At 40.7% G+C, this 22,164-nt stretch overlaps 1 protein-coding gene across 1 annotated transcript in view; it reads right to left on the bottom strand.

Annotated features, from left to right (window-relative positions):
- The window catches only part of LOC116311429 (cadherin-6-like), a 75,155-nt gene that overhangs the window by 27,253 nt on the left and 25,738 nt on the right, over positions 1 to 22,164 (bottom strand). Inside the window, 3 exon segments of the mRNA XM_039617671.1 lie at positions 5,720 to 5,839; positions 7,749 to 8,043; positions 21,656 to 22,049. Coding sequence (XP_039473605.1) covers positions 5,720 to 5,839; positions 7,749 to 8,043; positions 21,656 to 21,889 — 649 coding nt within the window. The 5' untranslated portion in view covers positions 21,890 to 22,049.

Here is a 22,164-nt window from a genome sequence, read left to right as displayed (position 1 = left end):
TTGTGACAGGTGCACTGTGAGATTTTCTTTAATATTTCTCCCATTTACATTTGATTAATGCTTTAAGTTAGGAATGTTTCACGTAGCTTTGAGCTTTCCGTCAAGTCTCAGAACTGGACCTCTTCATTTTAATTGAGGTGTAGGTGCCTATTGGAGTAATTATCTGCCAAATCACATGGCAAGAAGTCTGTAAATGAGTAAAACTGTAGTATTTTAGCTGTATGCTACTATCACAAATTAAAAGATATCTCTGTCTGTGCAATGAACCCATTAAGTCTTGATTAACCTTGTTAATCAAGCTTGCCACTGTGGGCTGATAACTTGGAACTCGGATGTGGTCACTTCTGGCTGAAAAACAACATAGCAGTGGCTAAACTGAGGATTTACAAACTAATGAACACATGGCAATGTCTCAATGTCTGAGTGTTAGCATTTTAGCAGCTATGACATTGTTTTTTTTTGTTTTTTTTAATCAACAGTGAATGATAATTAGCAGCCAAAAGAAGAAAATAACAAGAAGTGAAGACAGTGGCGTTCAAAATGCACCGAAAGCATAAACTTCCAAAACAGATCTACAGATCTTGTTCTATGACTTGAAATAATTGATGCTAGCTTACAGCTAGCAGCTACAGATCTAACTGCAGTCAAAGCGCCCACAACTCGAAATATGCAAACATTATGCTTCAATAAAGTTCCAGCCAGTGACTTATAAAGGAAATCCCCCCTGTACAGCTGTTATGAAGGTGCACATTTCATACAGAAGCCAAAATCAGGCTTCTACGAAGATGCTTTTAACAGAGTTGGGAATTTTAACATGAAAGTCTATGGAGAATGGCTCACTTTTGCAGCCAGTCTCAAGTGGCCACTTGAGACACATCCTGAAAAAAGCCGGATGAACAGACTTAAAAACTAATTTTTTCTGACTGCCTTTGGCCTTTCAAATAACTCAGTGTGATTTAAATGTGGTTAATGTACAACATCAGTAATAGATACAGTATGAACATGAGCAATAAATACTTTCTAAGGAGTACACTTGCTGTCACATGACAGAAAATAATGCTTCCACGGGTGAATTGGGTATATCTATAAATATATATATCTTTAAAAAAAAGTACAGTTCTCACCTGAAACATATCTAAAAATATCACCCTGAATCAGCTGTATTGAATTAATGATATTTCATCTCTTAGATTCATGCATCTACAGGCCAGATAATTAAACCACTAAGAACATTTTATTACTCAAAGGTCAGTGCTCTTGCTCAGCAGCATGGAGCTCAGCGGCCACCCAGGAGCACATTTTAGTGTCTGTGTTCTCATGATTTAACTGGTAAGTGGACCAAAGAGCCAACATACCAAAACCACGGCGTATTCCTTTAATTTCCTAAGTGTAGCATTTGCCTCCAAATGCATTCGGCACCATTTATCTGCTCTTTTTTCTGAATTAACACTCTGTTAATGTTCAGCCTTTCAAGTGCTGTGCAGTTGCTTACTTCTCGGCTCTGACACCTCAGATCTCTAGTTTGGAGTCAGGACAGAGAGCGAGTGAAGCGGTAATTGGCAGCATATTCAAAAGGTGTGCTCCATCTCCCATCAGAGTCGGTCTTAAATCCTGTCTGCTATTACACGTTTGAATTTGAAGCATCATAAAAGAGGAGCAGGTGGAGGGGGGAGGCGGCGAGGGGAGATGCAGACAGACATAGCGAAACGGGAGAATGAAGATGAAAACATAAATTTCACCCTAAATAAACTGTTCTGACAAACTTCAGCACTTTTCGGCAGAACTGATGATTCACTGCATATCAAACAATAAGGAAGAAGGAGCAGCTGATGTGGCGCATCGCTCACGCTCAGATCAGAGTGGCCTACGCTGTTCAGAAGGCCCTCCAACTTGCTCCTTTTGTTCCTCCCATACAATAACTCCCCCCCTCCCCAACTTCTAACAATGTACAATTTATCTCAGAGGCAAGGAAACAGCGATCGTTCAGACGGTGTTGCGGGGAAGCAAGCAAAGGTATAGCATCTTTAGAAAAGCAGCATCTCGCTCGCTCTGCACCTCTGTCTACCTTTGTTATTGTTTAATGACTACAATGCACACAGAAGAGGAGGAGAGGAGAAACAAATCCTGCTTATAATGTGATGTCCAGGCATGTCTTTGTGTAAGAGGGGATGTCAGCTTACATACCACATGTGGGATAAACCATATTACTGTTAATCCCTCTGCTAATCTGCAAATGGCTTTTTTTGTCATTCTCCTTTTGTTTAAGCGGGGAAAAAAAGGACACGAGCGGGATGAGTTCCAAAGCGCACATTAATGATTAAAAGTAGCAAGCGGTTACATTTTAGGGGTTGGTTATTTGCCATTCTCTCTGTCTACAAATCCCTCGCCACACGTCAGCCTGCTAGGAGAAGGCTGCTGGTTAAAGGGAAATTCACTGCATTTATTTCAGGATTTATCCTCTGATAAATTGTTTTTAATTCACCTTCCCGCTGAAGCAGCGTTCCCTCAGCATGCCTGCGCCGTTTCTGTTTCGTTAGCCATTCGTTATCTTTCCCACAATGGCCACCCCCAGAAAGAAAGGTGTGAACTTGTTGCGCTGAGCCGTGGGTTACACACGTAGGTGGAGAGTGCAGTGGCTGCAGCATTGTTAGAGCAGCAGGATGAGAGGCTTTCTGCTCAAGAAAGAGCGAGGAGCTGTGCACATCAGTCAAAAAGCAGCGTCCTTCGGGGCTGCTGTGCATGCCGCTCTACTAAAGCTGCTCTCACTGAGGAGAAATTTGCTTTTTGTGTGATGGATTTCTCCTTCAAACTCTATAAAATGTTTGTTTAAAATAAAAAAAGAGACTACACTATACTTTTTGCTTATTTCTATGAAAAGGTTTTCTTTCATCTAACTTTTAAAGTTGATCTCTTTTATTAAAGTTACACTCTCTTCTCTCCTTGTGTGTATTTTTTTTTATTAACGCTTAAATTTATAAAGGAAGGCTTGAATTAAAGCAAAACTTTAATTTAAGCTCTACTGGTATTTTCCCGCACAACTATCCCTTGGATTTACAGGGAAAGGTCTGAAAAAGAGAAAAATATCCAGTGAGCAGCTCGGGGTGAGAGTGATGCTGGAGGTCAAAGGAGAGTGACCAGACTGCTGTGGGCTGACAGGAAGTAGCTCAAATAACCAGAATCCATAGCGCACTGAACTGTGAAGCAGATGGGCTACAGCTGCAGAAGACCACACCGCTGTGCCACTCCCATCAGTTACAAACAGGAAATTGAGGCTACAATTCCCACGGGTTCACCAAAGCTGGACAATAGGAGATCAGAAAAACGCTGCCTGGTCAGATGAGTCTTGATTTGTGGTGCACGCCATGCCACAAAGTTCATCTCAAACTGGTTTCTTGAACATGACAATGAGTTCCCTGTACTCAAATAACCTCCACAGTAACCGGCTCTCAATACAATGAGAGCTTCAACAAATCTGCAGCAACTGTGTGATGCTATTGCGTCAATATGGAGCAAAATCTCTGAGGAATGTTTCCAGCAACTTGTTGAGTCTGTGCCACAAAGATTTGGAGTAGAAGGCAAACTTGGAACTAGCAAAGTGTACATACACACTGACATCTATATGTTTATGAAACTTTTTAGAAAAAAAGAAAAGAATTATTATGATTTTTAAATAGTTACTTTATGCAATGAATATATTCTTTTTTAAAAGAAACATTGTATGTACCAACAGCATATATGTCAGGACTTCTATTGTGAAAGGAATGAACAGGAAGAAGCCCTTTTCGCATAAGGTTAAAAAAAAACATCCGATTACAAAAAACAACATGGCATTGGCCGAAATCTCAAGATCTTGTCAAAGCAAAAAGTGACATCAGTCTGGTTTCACAGACAGTCACAGACAGTCTGCAGGGTCAGAACACGAAGCCCTCAGTGGGATCATTTTCACAGCCACAAATCTGTTTTTGTTGTTTTTATTTGTGTATTTATCTGTTTAGTTGTTTGCTTTTTGGGGGGGTTTTGGCACCAAACTATATCTTAACCAGACTCCCATCAACACATGGCTGTCAACATCAGATTTTCACTACACAGTGATCACAATCAAATGAATGAATGACGACATTGTGGCAGTGGATATCATAATATATGACGATAATGTAAGTTTTACAGTATAAAAAATTCTTCCGACTCGTTGTTGTGAATTTGGTGCTATATATAAATAAACCTGAACTGAATTTAATTGAATTAAATTGGCTGGTATCACAAGAAGCATTAAAATCAATATTACATCCCTGCCGTTGCAGCTGCTGCAGGATAATGCAACATCCCAAATCTCAACACTCCACACATTTGTTAAAAATCCTTGAATTCAGTCCCTGCTGTGTGTGAGAAAGTGTCAGTGTTGAATCTTATATTTCAGGTAAAAGTATAGAAAGGCTAGATTTTCAGAGATGAAGGACAAGAAATTCTTCCCTGTCAAAGCAAAGGTGAGAGTTAATTAGCTAATATTTGGTAGCTACCTAATTTTGATCCATCAGTCTATACTTTCAGGGTCACCGTGGTCAGCTTTCTAGGTCAGCTGTGACAAGGCAGTAACATTTTGAAAAGGTTATATGACATAAACCTAATTAAAAACTTATTTCCAAAGTTATTTAAAAGAACTCAGCACCAAGAAGCAGAGTCACAGGAAGAAGGAGATTGCCACAATTTGGCCACTTTTTGATTCCATGACGTAGTTAGAGGAGTGTGTTTAAATAAGATCCAATATGCAATGAACAAGCACAGTGGTGTTGCTAGTCGATTTACCAACTATCTGACATCAGCTGGGATAAAAATAACTGGCTGTGGCACCAGTAGAGCTTACTAGATTGAGCAGGTGACCCACATGCCGAAAGGCTAGTGCAGGGGGGCCTGGGTTAGAGTCTGACCCGAACCACATCCTGCTTTCCTGTCTACTCTACAGCCCAGTGAAAAATAAAGGCTAAAAAGAGGTCTAAAATAAATTAAAAAAAAACCAGTTTGAATGCACAGGAAAGACTCATTCTGTCCAAAAGCTCTATATAAAACAGATATAGTAAACTTTTAGTTAGTTTTAGCTCCTTAAACCTTATGCTGAGCATTTCTGCCATTGAAATGTTTGCTGTTTGAAAACAAACGTGCATGGTGGTGCTTGATTTGTGGGCATAAACCGTCACAAAGAGAGGTAGTAGTGGGTATCACAACACTTCCCCCCCCCCCTAAAATTTTACATATTTAAGTTTATGAAAGACATAATAAGGAAAAGCTCCGCCTACTTTTTTAATAAAAGGCTTTTAGCAAAGTGCCATGATGGTAAATTTACGGGGCTCTCCGATAACATGTCAACTAAGACCCATGAAACATTTGTGTCCAGGCGTCTGTACTGAGATGATGTGAGAATGATGTTCTGAATCCTTAAGAGTCGCCCCCTACTGGTCACTAAATATAACAAAATAAGTAGGAGGAAAATGGATAAAAATATCAGAATGTTTCTCTTCTAGGAAAATATTTAGACTGATTAGACATTATTACACCCAGTTCACAGCACACAACTCTGTGTGCTGTGAACTGGGTGTAATAATGTCTTTGTCTAAAAGAGATAGAGATAGAGAGATAGAGATACAAAGATCTATCTACTGGAGGCATTGGGATTATTTTCAGGTGAGGTTTCTTTTTTTTTTTTTGCATTTTACTGAACACTGACCTGTTTCTGGATCCACGGAGAAGTACGGCTGGCCCTCCAGGATGCTGTAGACCACTTTGGCGCTGTTCCCGTACGTGGCGTCATCGGCGTCTATGGCTGTCACCTGAATTACCGAGGTGCCTGCGGGTAGGAAGATTCATGACAATGATTTAGATCAACTCTTCAATACTGCTGAAAATTGCCTGCTGGATAATTGGTTAAGCTGATGCACCTTCTGATGAGGTGTCGTATCCTCTTCTAATCACGCCCATGCAGAATGTGACGGATCATTTCTGTCCCTTTGCGTTACCCAAACCAATCTTTATTCCTCGGCCACTTATACCCTTATACATGATTGATTTTTGCAGGTAATCAATAACTCCTAATGTATTTTTCTAAGTATATCTCTCTAAGCATGCCAGCAGCACCTATACTGGCTCTCTGCAAGCCCTGAGAAGCCTATTAGCGTATCCACAGATCTGGAGTGTCTGAGAAGCCAAATATCTGATAGCAGGCGAACGACTGTGATCCATTTTCTCTTCCAGAAAGGCTGAGGCCCTATTTCAGTAGAACAAAGGGAAACGGTTAGCCAAGTGCTACCTCCCAAATGGCGCCTTGCGGGGCCAAGTGTTGCCTCATTAAATGCAGAAGAAAATTAATTGAGTAGAAATATTTAATGGCAAAGTGGTATAAATATAGAATTGTGCAATACAATGGGATAACGACCTTATGAAACTTCTGTAATTTGATGTCAGCAGAGATCAGTGTGGGGTGAGACCAGAGTTTCCCTCCTTTAAAACCCATGTGATTTGTATGGATGAAGGATGTTGTAGAAATAAAAATAAAAAAAGGCAGACAGAAAAAGACCACGGCTGTCTGATTTGCTGTAAGTGACAGTTCGGGAGGATTCTTGAGCAAGTTCACCGAACCTTGATCGCTAATACCTTTAACTAGGGAATTAGACTCAAAGAGGCTTTTCTGACATGGCGGCTTTTAGAAAATATCACTGATCCACATCAGCCATCTCATCGGCAACTTTAAGCTTTCGAGACAAGAATTTTCTGACAAACAAGTCAGGAATAATCACGGTTCTTTGTGCAGGGGGAGTAAATTACCCCCAACTGCAATCATTCACTTGTCAAAGGGAGGAGCGCGTCAAAATCTTGAGAGTCCGAGCGAAGGATGTCAGAGCCGTGAGACTATAATAAAACTCAAAGTGTCACATTTAAAGGGGCAGTGTCTCAAGGCAGTCACTCGTGAACACATGCTCTGCCAAGCGGTGACATCACACCTCGGTTGTTGCCATGGGCACCCGTGCTGCCCTTAGATAAGTGCCGGCCTCTCTCTTGGGGTTGCTGAACCAAGTGACAACTCTGTCACATGTCTGGGCTGCAAGACCAACGTCCCTCAGTCCCAGAAGCACGACAGCAGCAGCACAACATATAGTTCACCCCGTGTTTGCGTGCAAGTATTGATGACTTTTTTTTCCTATTGTTTATCTATATTCATGAGGCTGCTGTGTGCTTTTAGGCTGGAGCCAAAGTGCACCGTGAATTATTTCATTTGCTGTTTGAATAACAAGCAGAAAGGACGCCGCAAAAGCAGCGAATGGTGTCGTGCGCCGTCTAAGGAAGTGGCAGTGCAGAATCCACAATTATTCACTGCGATGACACAGCTGACAATGTCGGTAATTAAATTAAATGTCGTTTTAACAAGATACAATACTGTATTTAAAAGATTATCTGCACCGGCGCTGTCGAGACGCTTTTACCTTGTTTATTCTCCGGTCATAAAACAGCTCCTAGTCTTTCTCGTTTAATTAGTTGGGCCTTCTTTGTTGCGTCGGCATCATTATTATGATTGATAAAGTCCCATTGATCCAGTAAGGCTGGCATTTTATAACATCTCTATCCTGTTTGAATCATAATCCTTTTAATTCGCTCCTCTTGCGCACACAGGCGCAAACCTTCATTTGTGTAAACATTTAATTGTCTGAGTTGTCTGATAAATAGCTGTTTTTAAGAGTCTAATGTTTACGGCTGGAACGTACCAATGTCAGACATTTCAGGGACTCTGGCCATGTACGGGTCCTTGGTGAAGCGCGGCTCGTTGTCATTGATGTCGTGGATCTTGATGATGAACTCGGACTCGCCCTCGAGCGCTTCGTTGGTGAAGCGGTTGACAGCTTTGGCGTGGAGGATGTAGAAGGCCTTCTCCTCCCTGTCCAGCCTCTTGGTGGCATGGATGTCCCCTGACTTTTCATCTATCTTGAAGAGGGTCCCGGCTCCTTCCCCTGTCAGGACATACTTCACGCTGCCATCTCCTCTGTCAGAATCCGAGTGAAGCTGCGTGGAAAGAAAGAGGGGAAAAAAAGGAGAAAATATGATTTGGATCCCCTGCTACACCACAAAACACCCATTTCAGGCAACAGTTTGTGGCATTTTCACTTTAATGAATTTCCATTTTGCTGCTTTCTACTGCTAATTGTTATAGCACAACAGAGATTCAAACTCGGCTTTATGAAAGCTTTCACATTTGCTTAATTTCCTCTTATGAACAGCGAGTGTCAGCTACCCTTTTCCACATTCAAAAAAAAAGGAAAAAAAGATCTCCTTGTTAGCCTGAGCAGAAAAGGCGACAGTGAACAAAAATCTTCATCTGCTGCAGTCCAAGCTGCACCGCTTGATTGACGGCTGCAAAAACACATCCTGGCGATGAGCGCTTTGCAGCAAAGATGTCAGCAAAAATCACATTTCAAAGCCGAATGGCGGCATTTCTGATCGACTGCGCGCACATCGGTGATCTGACCAATCTGGGCCCTGGCAAATAAACGCTGACAGCTTTTGATAAGTGTGTTTGGTGTTATTTAACAGATTCATATCATCTTTGGTAAACTGTCATCGTGTTGTGACGATACACATTCACCTCGCCTCTGTGAAGCTCGCGTCCTGCCAAGAAGAAAGCCAGCAGCCGGAGTGTGTAAAATGTCGCATTCACTGCTACTGTTACTTTTTTACTTTTCGCCAAAGGGGTGGGTGAGGGAGGACACACACACACACACACACGCACACACACACACACACGCGCGCGCGCGCGCGTCTGTGGGGTTACCAGCATGAGTGAGCACACGCCCCGCAGCCTGCCAGTCCCTGATGGATCAGCAGCAGGACCGACATGCCAGAAGACCACAAGAGCCCACTTGTGTGCGGAGCTCCTCGTTATTATTATTTGCTCTGTTCCTCCCTATCTCCTGTTTAATTTTTTTCTGCATGAACAGCAGCTTAGCATGCTCTGACATTTTAATTCCACAGCCAAATCTCCCCCACCCCAACCACACACACACACACACACACACACAACATATTTATCTCCGAGAACTCATCAAAAGCTTGTCCAGTCTTCTCTCCCCTCCCACTACTTCCCTTCCTACTTCCCTTTCCCCTTTTTTAATAACCAAGGACACGGTAATAATTGCAGGGTGGGGTGGCGGGGGAGGTAGAGGGCAAAAAAGGAGGGCACATGTTTGCAGACACGGGCAAACATGTCAAGCATAAACCGAGGCAAACGCCATCCGAATGTTTACCCGCGTAAGTGGATGCCGGGATGTAATTCCGAGGTCCGTTATTGACACCTCATTAACTCAAGTGAGCCGGCACGTTTGATTTTGCCGGCTTGAATGCTTATTTTTTTTCTCCCTTTTGCGCCGGTAGTTTCTGTTGTGTCTATAAAGGTTCTTGGCTCAGCCGGTGGACAGACTGAGGGGGGGATATTGTGCGTCGCAGCTGGGTCACGTGGGAACACATTGCAAAGTCTCCCTTCTCATCATATATTAAAAAGCTTTTCATCGCAGGTGCTCGGAAGCTTTACTAATTCATGCTGTTTTATCAGGGCAAAGCTGGCACATGTGAGATGAACAGCTTTGTGGATTAGCATCTTTAACACTGTTTTGTTCGACTGCTTGAATGCTGGTAAAAAAAATGACTGTTTTCATTCCTTTCTCTGTCTCTCTAACCAAGCCAGTCAAGTGTGTTGCAAAATTTTGACTATCCTCGGATTAGGATCTCGAGTGGAGCACTGTTTCATTCACCCACTTTGAATTCTGGTCAAAACAACTTTCCTGTTTTGTTTTGGGGGGTTTTCCGCTCTGCCTAACCAAGCCAGGAGAATATTCTGCAGAATTGTATTTGTTTTCTGTTCTGCTTTACAGTACGTGCTCCCAAACAGAGACTCAGTTGGCTGAAAACAATCCACTTCAACATTATTATCTTTCCCCCGCTGTTATAGCTGCAATGTCCTTCTCTATGATTGTCTATCAAGCTGCCTATCTCTGCCGGCACGACAATTCAGTTAATAACTGTTGAGTCCTCTCTTTCGGCTGAGATGTGAGATAGACAGTGTGACATATGCTGTGTCGACTGTCATTTCTATGGAAACAGAGAGCTCTCGTGGTTTTGAAGAGTTCCTCCTTGCTACACTGAAGGATATTACAAGGAAGCTCGGAGTATCGAACTCCAGCACTTGCTGCAGCGACCCCGTCCCTCCCAGTTGCCCACCTTGCCGGTGAGGAAAATTTACTGCTGCACCTTCTACTCAAATTAAGGAGGGGGGTGGTAAGAAAAAAAAAGACTCTCTCAGAAATCAATGTGGCAGCCCAACGTGCATTCACAATAGCCCTTTGATCAATTTATATCGAAAATACAATTAAACTGTCACAGGGGGAGAAAAGAAAGCCACATGTGCATTCAGTTTGGTCACCAAGAAGCCCTGGCACATCAATAGCTTGCCTTTTCTCCTCTGCCCTCCTATGGCACCAAATCGTAAAAAAAGGCAGAGAGCATGATGCTATATCCATTAACACTTGGACTTCTGGTCTTTTAAAAAAACAGAAAAAAAGCTCTGCAACAAAAAGCTTCAGCAGAGCCACTGCTTTCCTAAAGTTAGAGTTCAACATTTAGGGAAGGGTTAGAAGACTAATGCTACAGTCACATCACACTGTCTCATTTCTGTTAGCATACGACCACGCTGCCTATTTTAACTGTGTGGCAGGGTTGGATGGTTTGGGTGAAGTACTACCGCAAATACTGACTTTTAAATTAAACGGAAGAACTGAAGAAAAAAAACAAACACATTTTTTTCTTTTACAAACTGTAAAAAACACACAGAGGAGCTAAACAGGACAACCGCTCTGTAGTAAGTAAAGTTAGACCTCAGTTACAAAGTTCTAGAGACTGGTCAAAGACTTCAATTCAATTCAACTTAATTTTATTTATACAACGTCAAATCACAACAACAGTCGCCTCAAGTTGCTTTACATTGTAAGATAGACCCTACAATAACCCAACAATCATAATACCCCCTATGAGCAAGCACTTTGGAGACAGTGGGAAGGAAAAACTCCCTTTTAACAGGAAGAAAGCTCTGGCAGAACTTCTTGGCAACTAGCAGTTGGTAGGGAACAATTTATACTCCATGGCCAGTTGACGAGTGGTTGCTGGCTATCACGAGGTGAAATTGGTTGCAAAGCAGTACGGAGTTGCGCTGAAAATCTCTTTGCCATTGATTTGCTCCATAGGAGGTTGATATGGTTGCCTGTAGTTTGAATGGAAGATGCTGACTGAACTGTGTTTAAATGTTTGCCCTTAAACTGAAGGTTATGTCTTTGCAAACGTGTTGGTTGCAGCAGTATTACACTTTTATTCTAAAACTGAAGGTTTTCTCCATGAAGTCCATCTTTTATACTGTCTATGTGCCTGGTACAATCTACCACTTTTAGCTAGGGAGCTAGCGTTGCCTTGTGTGACATTGTTCTCATCCTACTAGAGTTACTATAGTTTTATATTTTTAATTGGTTTATGGAGGATTTGCCTGGGTTTCAATTTAGCATCAGTTTTTTTTTAGTTTGATTTAAATGCTTTCATGCCTGTGAAGCCCTTTGTCCATTTAAATTGTATTGAATTTATAAATAAAACTGATTGGATTGTAGGTTTTATTAGCTTCATTAAATTGTACACATCACACTGTCACTAAACAGATGCCAGGAGGACTTATCATGTAGTCTCCTGATTGTGATGACAAAACTGGCAAAACAACTGAAACTAAACTAAAACTAAAAACTTTGCTGTATATTTTTCATTTATTTTACTGAGTTACTTGATTAATTATTCAAAATTTTATACTGTTTATACTGTTGGTGGACTAGATGGCAACCTTTTATGGTTTCCAGATTTAAACTTTTAGCTATTATGAGTACACTATCAAGGTAGCATACTTGGTTAGCTTAGCACAGCATGAAGTTGCTATTCATTTGAATAAATGACACACAAAAGTCTAGTTCAGTCTCAAACTTAAATAGTACAAAAAAACCAACCAAACAAGAAAACACACATAAATATTTCTGAAAATACAGAGTTTTGTTTGTTTTTAAAAAATTTCAAATATTGTATACAAGACAAAATTGCAAATGTGAATTTTTTTTCTCACTTTTAACAAACTGAATCCTTTCATAGTTTCCTTTGAACTACCAAATAAACAGATTGTGGCAGCACTTCTGCTATAATTTTGTTCGTATTTAACAAAATAAAAATGCAGACGTAAGTGTACACATTAGTTTTTGACTCTCTCACTAAACTTACAAAGCCAATCCCTCAGCATGTTTGTACTCTCTGCTCATACTGCCTTCATATTAAACCATTTTTTGCTTTTCAAATAACTTATTTTAACAACAAACAAATCCTCCCTAACAAAAAAAGTAGCTTCAAGGGGCCAAACTGCTTTATATGTATTCACGTCAATATATGGGTCGCAAATAAGGATGACGTGGGCCACAAGTGGTCCCCGGGCCGCGACTTTGAGACCCTTGGTCAAGTTACTGAGGTGCAGATTTTGTAACCTTTAGAAATATTACCTCAATGTTGTGCTAACCAGCTAATTAAGCATGTTATTCATCATACAGATTTGAATTGAAAGTAAGTAAATGATCAGAAATGTAAAACTAAGAGTTATGATTCTTTTGGTCAATTTTGCACTCTCAGTTATTTAACAGGATTATACATTTCAGTTCAGTTCATTTTTATTTCAAACATATACATTCACCAACATTTCATAAAATCATTCCATGCAGTTGTTTGAAAAGGAGTAGGCAGAAGTATATACTTATTTAGCCCTGCCCCCTCAGGTTTACATCCTCATCATCTAAATTTGAACAACAAAAACGTTTACAATGCCTTCAACTTAGAACATAGACATTTACTTAGAACATTTACTTAAACATTAAACATTATGCAGTTACAGAACTTTGCAAATGAGATTAAAATCTCATTAACTGGCCAGGATTTGGTCGAAATTCTCCTTTAACACATTTAACTGTGTCAAAACAGTTTGTAATAATGTTTCTAAAATTAGTGTCTGTGTCTGGAGGGATAAAAGAATATGGAAAGAATGTGGAGAGTAGTCACACTCTCATCAAGAAAAAAATGAAACTTGATTTCAGAGAATACTTGAAATGAGTCGATTTGCATGGGAAACAGGCTGAAATGTTCTCACTTTTCAACAAAATTGGAGTTCAAGGACTCAATCACAGAGAAAAATGACTCGTGAGGAAGAATTCCTTGTGAATTGTCTGTGAAACAAACTATAAAGCCTTTGCTTCAAGCCTTATATCATCAATAATGGCCTATATATATCAAAAACCCTTCATTCAATTATCCCACTTTGTTAAGTGACACGATAATATTTCTAAAAGCTTGTAATTTTTCCCCAACAATGAAAAACAAACATATTTCTGCTCCTACATGCTTCATCTTGCAGTTTGAAGTGGGCTGAGAGGTGAAGTGGCACTCATCAGACATCTGTGCGTGATAACTTATAAGCGAGCTGTCTTTGTTTGTGAAATTAATCAGCTTCAAGAGCAGCAAATGTTAGCGATGACTCGATCTGGTCGCCATTTGTGCTTCACTCGAGTTAGGCCAGAAAGATGGCACTGGAAACAGGCTGCTTAGGGCAATTAGCCAGTTAGCCTTTAAGGCCTTGTGTCCTGGCCTGTCGAGAACTGGCTGCCTTCTATGTAGCCAGATGGTAGCCTCAGACTGTGTACAAAAATAGCCTATCAAATGTCTGTTGATGTGTAAACTTGAGATATGCAGTGAGAGCGGCTGAGACTTGAAGGTGAAATGTCACTTAACTTACAATCCTCACTTGTGGACATCTGACATCTCTTGTTTTGTGCATAATTTCCAGCATGTTGCATTCTAATTACAGGCCGTTGTCAACAGTTTAACTTTTTTGTATCACTTCAGCTACTAAACAGTCATAAATACGCATTTAGTGCTTTTTTTAAAGGATCATTTTTGCTCTCGGTATCACAGTAGGTTCAAATTTAGATACGTTTACACTGCATGACATTAGTAAGAAGTGTTGCTTTTGTCTTTAATTAAGTGTTGCCTGAGCAGAAAGAATAATGCAACCTCTTTGCAAGAAAATAAAAATAATTTAAGTTATATTTAAATAGGAAAAAAATTCTTATGAAATTAAATGAATGAGTATTGATACCATCTGCATTTGGATTGGCTGCCTATAAACCCTGCTTTCACCATCCAATTGTCTCTGCCTCCAGGTACAAAATCTACAGTGCAACCAAAACAAAGCAGTAGGTAAAAGGTCCATCCTCAGGTGGGTGGAACGGTGGAAGAATTTGAGCAGGAAACTCTAACCAGCTAAGGAAAGAGTTCTGTTGTCAGGCGAGGCAAAGAAAGCAAAGAAAGAGACTGAAAAGAGAGACTGCATTGCTCCTATATTAGCTTCTATTCATTGGTTCTCAGCTATACTCAGAATTTAAATCCTTGCAAAGTTCCGAATGATCAGTGCCCATCACGTCTTAAAGACCTCACTGCTCCATGTTATCCTAAATGCAGTATTTTGCTCTTAGACTGCAGGCTATTAAAGATTATTCTTCAAAGGTTCCTTTTTCATAAAGCTTACAGTCAGGGCTGGATCAGGTGACCATGAACCAAACTTTAGTCATAGGATCAGGCTGCTGGGAGACTTCCTGTGATGCACTCTCATGCCTTTGATTACCTTTTATCGCATCTAGTTTGTGTTTCTTCTGTTTGTCCCTGAGTCCGGTTCCTCTGTGGGTCACTTCCTATTAAAAGGGAGTTCTTCTTCCCCACTCTCACCAAGTTCCTGCCTACAGAGGCTCATCTGATTAATGGGAGTTTTCTCTTTAATGCTGTAAGGTTACCTTGAGGCAACTGTTGTGATTGTTGCCAAACAAATAAAACTGAACTAAACTGGAAACCTCAGATTGGGATTAGCAATGGTAGCAGCTCCAGCTGGTTCAAAAGCAGTCAGAACGTTTTTACTGTTGTTCCTCTACAATAATTAAGAGGCTTGTTATAGTCAAGTGTTGAATTCTAAAAAGATACACTACTTGACCTATTCTATCTGGAACTGTAAAATTAATAACCTCTTGTTGCAGTTGTTACAACCATGCAAAAACAACACAATTCTTCTACAATAAAATATTTAAATGCCCTTTAATCCGTTGTTTGTGGCGTTCTCAGTAAATTGAATTCAAAACATACTTTACCTTTTAATCTGTAAAGAAAAAGCCTGAAGTAACTGTATAAATAAGAAGTGTAATATAATAAATGTTAAATGGTCATTTTGTCAAGTCTGTTGACTTGAATAGACGAACATTTACATTTTAACTGCTTCAAGAAATTATATCTTTTTTGACTGCAGATGTGTCAAAGGTTTTAATATGCTGGCGGCTCTACTGTTAAGTCTAACTGTTGCTCTACTTCGGTAAACAACATTGTTTAAAAGCTTAAATATCTGTGTGTGTGTGTGTGTGTGTGTGTGTGTGTGTGTGTGTGTGTGTGTGTGTGAATCAATAATAAATTGATGCAATATTCCATATTTTATATTTCTAAACTGTAAGATTTTTGGTTCATCTTGAGGAAAAAGGGGATCCGTTTTGGCATCAACATACTTGGCAACGTTGCCTTTCTTTTTTACAGTATAAAAAAATTAAATGACATTAAAATGAAACTAAAGGCTTTGATTCCTCATTGAGACCATCACTTGGCTCAGTTAAATTTTTTAATAAGTTGACATTTTTGTTTCCTTTGTGTCGAATTGTCTCGAGCAGGTGGGGCTGCTTTCACTCAGCCGAATAATGCCGGGCCAACGAAATACTTGTGATGTTGATGAGAGAAGATTAATTAATCTGACAAAACCAGTGGGTGTTTTAAACACTGGTAGGCAGGTGATAGCATGGAGATAATTGCAGGTGCCCTAGACATGTTGGCGTATCTCTCTCAGACATCACTTCGCCCCTGCAACGTTGTCAGACAGATGTTTACCGGGTGTCATCACCGCAAGACCTCATCGCGCCCGTTTCCTCCGAAGCTCACGCACAAAAGAAAAGAGCGTGCCTGAAAGTCGCCCTCCCCCTCGTGCCCACACTTCCCAGAACACAACAGGGAACTTATCGCCCAATCAATAAACACTGCCAATGCATGCTCCAGGTCGCCACTGGAGACCTGCAGGGGCTGCCATGTCTAGAGTACAGCCAGGCCTGCGCCATATTGCAAACTCCTTGCCTCTGTGCCAAGGTGAGCAGCTGGTAATGGGGGGGGAGTATGAACAGAGACCAAAAACCACCACCACCACCCCCAGCCCCCCCACACACAAAAACAAAACACACAAATCCCTGCACCTTTCCACTGCCATAAGACTCGTGAGTCCTTTCCCCAGGATGCCTCAACCGCTGAGTCATACAGGGCTGTGGAGCGTATTATGTCTGTATTCATCAGCCTTTTTTGTCTTTTCTGTGAGTTCTAGCCTATTACTGGAGGCTAGTATTTGCAGGTGCGTGCGTGTGTGTTTGCATGTACGCTGGGGTGTTTGTTCACTACGTTGAAGACTCTACCCACCAGGCCCAGAACCACTGGGGCCTATCAGGGGCTGTAAATACTTTATGAGATATGATAGTGCAGCACAAACACTCCTCAACCACAGGCCATTAACCATTTTCAGTGGATATGTGCCCTTTGGTAAAGTAAGAAATAATGAAATAAACAAACATTCTCTTCCCCCAGTGACAGCCCAGGCCCTCTGAGGCCTGTATGCAGCTCGCCTGCTAATGAGAGGCAGTGCAAGGCTTCCCTTTCTGCAGGAAAAAGAAAATCATTGGCCAATACAGCGAGATTAGCAGCCAACCAACTCCCCAACAAGCCACTGCCAGAGTCTTTTCCATCACATCTCGATCGCTTCTCTTAATTTCTTCCTGTTCCAGCTGCTTTTGTTACGCTTGCTCTGGAAAAATTGCAATTTCATTTGTTAGTACTTCACAGCTCGATAAAGCTGTTGTAAAGAGCAAAAATAAATAAATTAAAAAAACTAAGCCGAGGGAGATTGAGTTTACCAAATAACTGCAGACGGGATGTTGTAATTCAAGTGCAGTTTCATCATTCTATCTTTTACTGTGTGTCAAGCGCTGCTCCCTTGTTTATAATAACCTGTCATTGTGTTATTTCCAGTTGTTTTTTTTTCCATCACAAACAAAAGCGGTTTTGTTCCACGCTGTGTTCGCCGGCTGCCACGATGTCATTCGCAGTGACAAAAGCCTTCTCTTTTGTGTTTCTTGTAGTTTTTCACCCATTCGGAGCCTCTACATGGCAAAAAATATGGCCACCACCTGAGGATACAGATGCAGATGCTTGTGCTCTATGTTGAGCCATGTGTTCAACTCAAAAGCTATTCATTCCCTTTAGGGCTTCATTCATCACTTGTACTTTATCTGGCAATTACCAAACAGTAATTGCAATCAGATAAGATCTACATACTGCAATCCTATGTGACAACTGGCTAGTGAGCTGACAATGAGGAAAAGCACCCAGCTGCACGTACTTAGGAGGGGAAACAACAAGTGCTCACAGTCATGATTAAGTGCGCTGCTCGAAGGTTGATGCTTTAATGGTGTCTTCGGGATATGGGCTCTCAGGTCGTGGCCTCCTACTCTCTAAGTGTATACCTCACTCAGATAATCCATTCTTCTTATGCTATTAGTCCCTTTACAAGCTAAAAGGACAAGTGGGACATCAATCACCACTCTCCAAAGACAAAGTGGTTTGATCAAGCTCTGTATTTACTTTTGATCTTCATTCATTCTGGGGTTTTCTTTTCAACTTTTTTTTTCTGTTCTTTCTTGTATTTGCTCGCCCGCAAATGTTGTAATCCTTTTAGGCCAGAACTGAAAGTCAACCCTCACTCGGGGAGGACGTATGTTGCAGAATCTCATTTGGTTGGATGACTCCATCCTCCGTGGACGCACGATAGGAATGCAAAGCACTAGCCCCATTCAGCCCCTCGCACAAAACAGCCTTTCTTCCGACTCAGACATCCTGACCTTGCCACAACGCTTCACAATCTCCTCAATTACAGTAGGTTGGAAGAGGAGACTGATATCTTGACTTCCGCTTCGCTGCATGTAAAGCAAGCATTATTTGGCCCATCTTCTTGTACACCCCCTCCCAATGTTATCTGGGTCGACACTGTGTTTTCATTTTGTTGAACAAATAATACCTTCGGAGGAAGTCATATTTCACTGTAGGGCAAGACAGCCGCTTTAGGATGGTTTGATGTGAGTGGAATGGACATTGTGCAAGCAGCCACAGAGCTGACAGTGAGCACAAAATATATTGGACAGCCGACAGCAAACAAAGCCCGGGGATGGATGGATGGAAGTCCGATATGTGAGCATTACCCGATCGGAGTATCACGTCACGTCGACTAATAGATGACGGGTTGATTCTCGTATTCGCGGGGACAGAATGATACATTCATATACAGGACTTTATTTGTTGTGAAGGATGTCATTAAGAGGTGATCGTTGCCACTGAGTGTAGTTTGCAGAGGACAATTATATAGAAATGTATTATGTTACCGAGGCTAGGCACCACAGGTAGTTAGGTTCTGCCTATCAGTGCTATTATAGGAAATGAATAACAAAATTGCTGTATCACAAATTCAAAATTTTCTATGTGTGTGACTGTAGCATGTAAATGAAGCAATATTTGGTGAAATGTGCATTAATTTGGACTGATAAATAACAGATCGCTATGTTCATGAATATGTATTGACAAGACAGCACATAATGAGGCATTTTTAGATGAACAAAAATAGCACTGCCTCTGTACTGAAAGTTCATGTTGTGTTGCGTAGATGGCGTCTTCATGCAAACTGAAAAAAAAAGGTAAACAACTAATAAGCATTAAGAAAAAAGAAACTAAACATGGGAGAGAATCTGAGGACTGCAAGTTCTAATTTGCAAGAAGCAGTTCATTACTTTCTCTTCTTTTGCACTGGTGGGTGATACGTTTGAGTTTCCCATCTGGCCAGTTTCCGTTGAAGGAACGATGATTGACGACGTGGGGAAAGCCGCAGTCCCATTATTTTACTTACAGCAAACACCATTATGGAAGGGCTTGTTGAAACAATGTATAGAAAATGAATATAAAATAACCTTTTAGGGATTATTTTTTCTTCAAGTCTTTTCTGCTTTTCTTAAAAAACATAGGATTGGGATTAGGGTCGTTCCCAATAACGATTTCAGAGGATTAATATATTTTCTATATTCTGGAAAAAGGCAAAAGAACTTTTTCCAAAAAAAACTATTAAATATTTTTCATGTATGTCATCAACATAAGTCTCAGGTTATTCCACGTAAAATGACAAATGTGCCCTTGACCTTGATGCAAGTGTGACCTTGCATAATATGGCTAAAGATCCAATAGGTGATTATTCTGTGCAATTTGGATCAAATTGCGGAATAACGATTTTTGCAAATTGTGGACAGACAAAGGGGCAACGTCTTATCACAGCATGAAGCCCATGAACTAAAACCAAAAATGGCTTATTCGGATATCTTAGCGTCAGGTTTAGGGTCAGTTTTGGAGTTTGGAACGATAACTTAGTCTTGAATACAAATGTACAATTAAAAGTAGAAAACTATTTAAAATTTAGGTTGTTTGGGTCCTAGGCCAACAGTGTTGGAGTGTTTCTTGGAAAGAAAAGTCTACTACTACTCTAGTACTTATCTGATATTTTGATTTGCTTTTGCTTATGACAAATTAAGGAACAGTCCAAAAGTATCCATTACCATATGTAGGCCTACATAAAACAGCAGTCGTACAGTACCTGTGTTTGTGCAACTGAATCAAATTAAAAATAGCCTACTTTGGAAACAGTAAACACAAAGCAAAAGAAAAAGTTTCAGTTTAATTTTGACAAAATCGAGCTGCAGATGGAGGAGACTGACAGCCTTGGCATTATTCATTTACATAATTACATTCATCTAGTTGTTTGTCAAAGTCACACTTAACCACTGGAGATGGGTAAAAAAGAGCCAAATGTTGGTCTGGAGCCACAAGTTCAAGACCAGTCACTGTGACAATTTCACTGCTTTACACATTCAGATCTGTGTCATTACGCCCATGGTTTCAGTTCAAGGTTTGGAGAACATTCATCAATACTTTCTATTTAACCTTTCTCTTCATTTTAAACTGACTGGGAAGAGTAAACTTTAACTTCTGCTGTAAAAGTTTGATCTTAAATTTGACTTAAAGTAGTATGCAAAAGGTCCTGAAAGGTTTTAAATGCAACTCATTTACCTGCAGACACCCTGTTTACAAATCTGAATTCTCAAAGACGCCCTGATAGCAGACATATACAACCAATCTCCAGAATCTGCTTTGCTGCAAACATCTTCATTACTACAGCAGTCATTGCTGTTGGCACTTTCTGGTGGTCACTTATCAATTTTACAGTCCAGACAGTTTTCGTAATGACGTTGGAGATTCTGTATGTGCTGCTATTTTCTTTTCCAAACTATAATGCTGTTATGGCTGCTCTCACCAACTACTTCCTTTCATTCCCCGTGAACAAATTGAAGATGGAAATTGAAAAAAAAAAGTATTTTTGAGGACATGGGTGCAGTTTAAGCCACACCAAATGACACTTGGGCCCAAATTGAGAGCAATACGTGCATGTGTATAAAACTAGGAAAACACGACTTGCTCGTTGTTAGTAATAAAAATAATTATACTACATAAAATGAAAATTCTGACTGTTTTTATACAGGTTTCACTATAAACATACTATATTTTGCATCATGTTAAATCTTTCAAATGTGAGAAAATCAGCCCCAGCTCTCACTAGCCTGACCTCTGCCATCTATTTTATCCAAGTAAAAGCACCCCGAGAGTAGTGCACTCTGGTATTTTTCTTGTAAATCTTTCCTTCAGATTTTTACTTAAAGTATCCTAACTTCATAAATATTAAGTACCGACGGCACTTCTACAGGGATTTACTTTAATAGATGAACACCAGCACTATCTGAATTTGAATTAGCAACTATCTATAAGTCGAGATAATAAATCTGAGGAGGCATTCAGTACCTACTTTTGTCACTTAGTGCTTTTTATGCCTGGTATGCTTTCTGTATGCAATGGATACGCTTTAGTGTCCACAAAAGAGTTTTAAGGTTCAATTTCCTGCCTTAATTAGCATACTATATTATGGCCATTTTGTTTTATTTCCATTGATGTGTCTGATTTATGTGCACTCACTGAAAAAGCTCTGAAAACTCATCTGCAGGGCTTATTGAGGTGTCTGTGCATGCACTTAAAACTGGTGCCTAGACAAAGCAGGAAAAAAACCTAATCATTGTTTTGTTTTTTTATCACATGTTGTTTTGTTTAGCCTGTGTGTAATGCTTGTGCGTGAGTGGATGGTTGGATGTGGGCTCATCTTTAGTCATGACATGAAGCTGGTGTGTTTCATCAGCAGCAGGTTTCGGTATAACAGAGCAGCTGTAGTTTGCATCTGCTTGTAGTGTAGTGTATCTGCTGCGTCTGATGAAGGAAAAGAAAAGAAAGTCGAGCCTTGTACTACCTTTCCGACGTACTGCAGATCGGTCCCGGTGTACTCCTCCAACAAAAAGAACTGGTTCCACATCCAACCTCGCTTAGAGCGTCTCAGTGGCACTCCGTTGGCATCCTGTCCTGTCAGTCCTGACCCCCTCCGCCCCCCTGTAGTCCTTCTCAAGGCCCTGAGCCCTTGACCTGGAGAGCTGAGGTGGACCATGGCCCACAGCACCATAAATATGCAAACTTTCCTTCTATCCATGACCACGCCACCACAGCCTTCTGTTTTCTGTCCACTCCTCAGTGGTCTGTGTCCAGTGTTTTTTTTTTTTTTTTCGGTCAGAGTATCGGATCAGTTCTCATGCTGTAATCTACTGAAGCAGGAAAGGCTCCTCAGACTCACATTGGGCGGCAACCAGCATCTAGAACATTTAGAAAGACAAAGCAGAGTGTCAATACTGGGAGGGGAGGCAGCAATTTGTTACTGCACAAGCTCTTGTTTTGTTTCATAACCTGTTGTTAACACCAGCTTAGTCT

This window comes from Oreochromis aureus, linkage group 9 (genome assembly GCF_013358895.1).
Source record: "Oreochromis aureus strain Israel breed Guangdong linkage group 9, ZZ_aureus, whole genome shotgun sequence".
NCBI lineage: Eukaryota > Metazoa > Chordata > Actinopteri > Cichliformes > Cichlidae > Oreochromis > Oreochromis aureus.
Note: the sequence above shows the minus strand (reverse complement) of the source record. Positions and strands in the feature narration are given on the sequence as shown.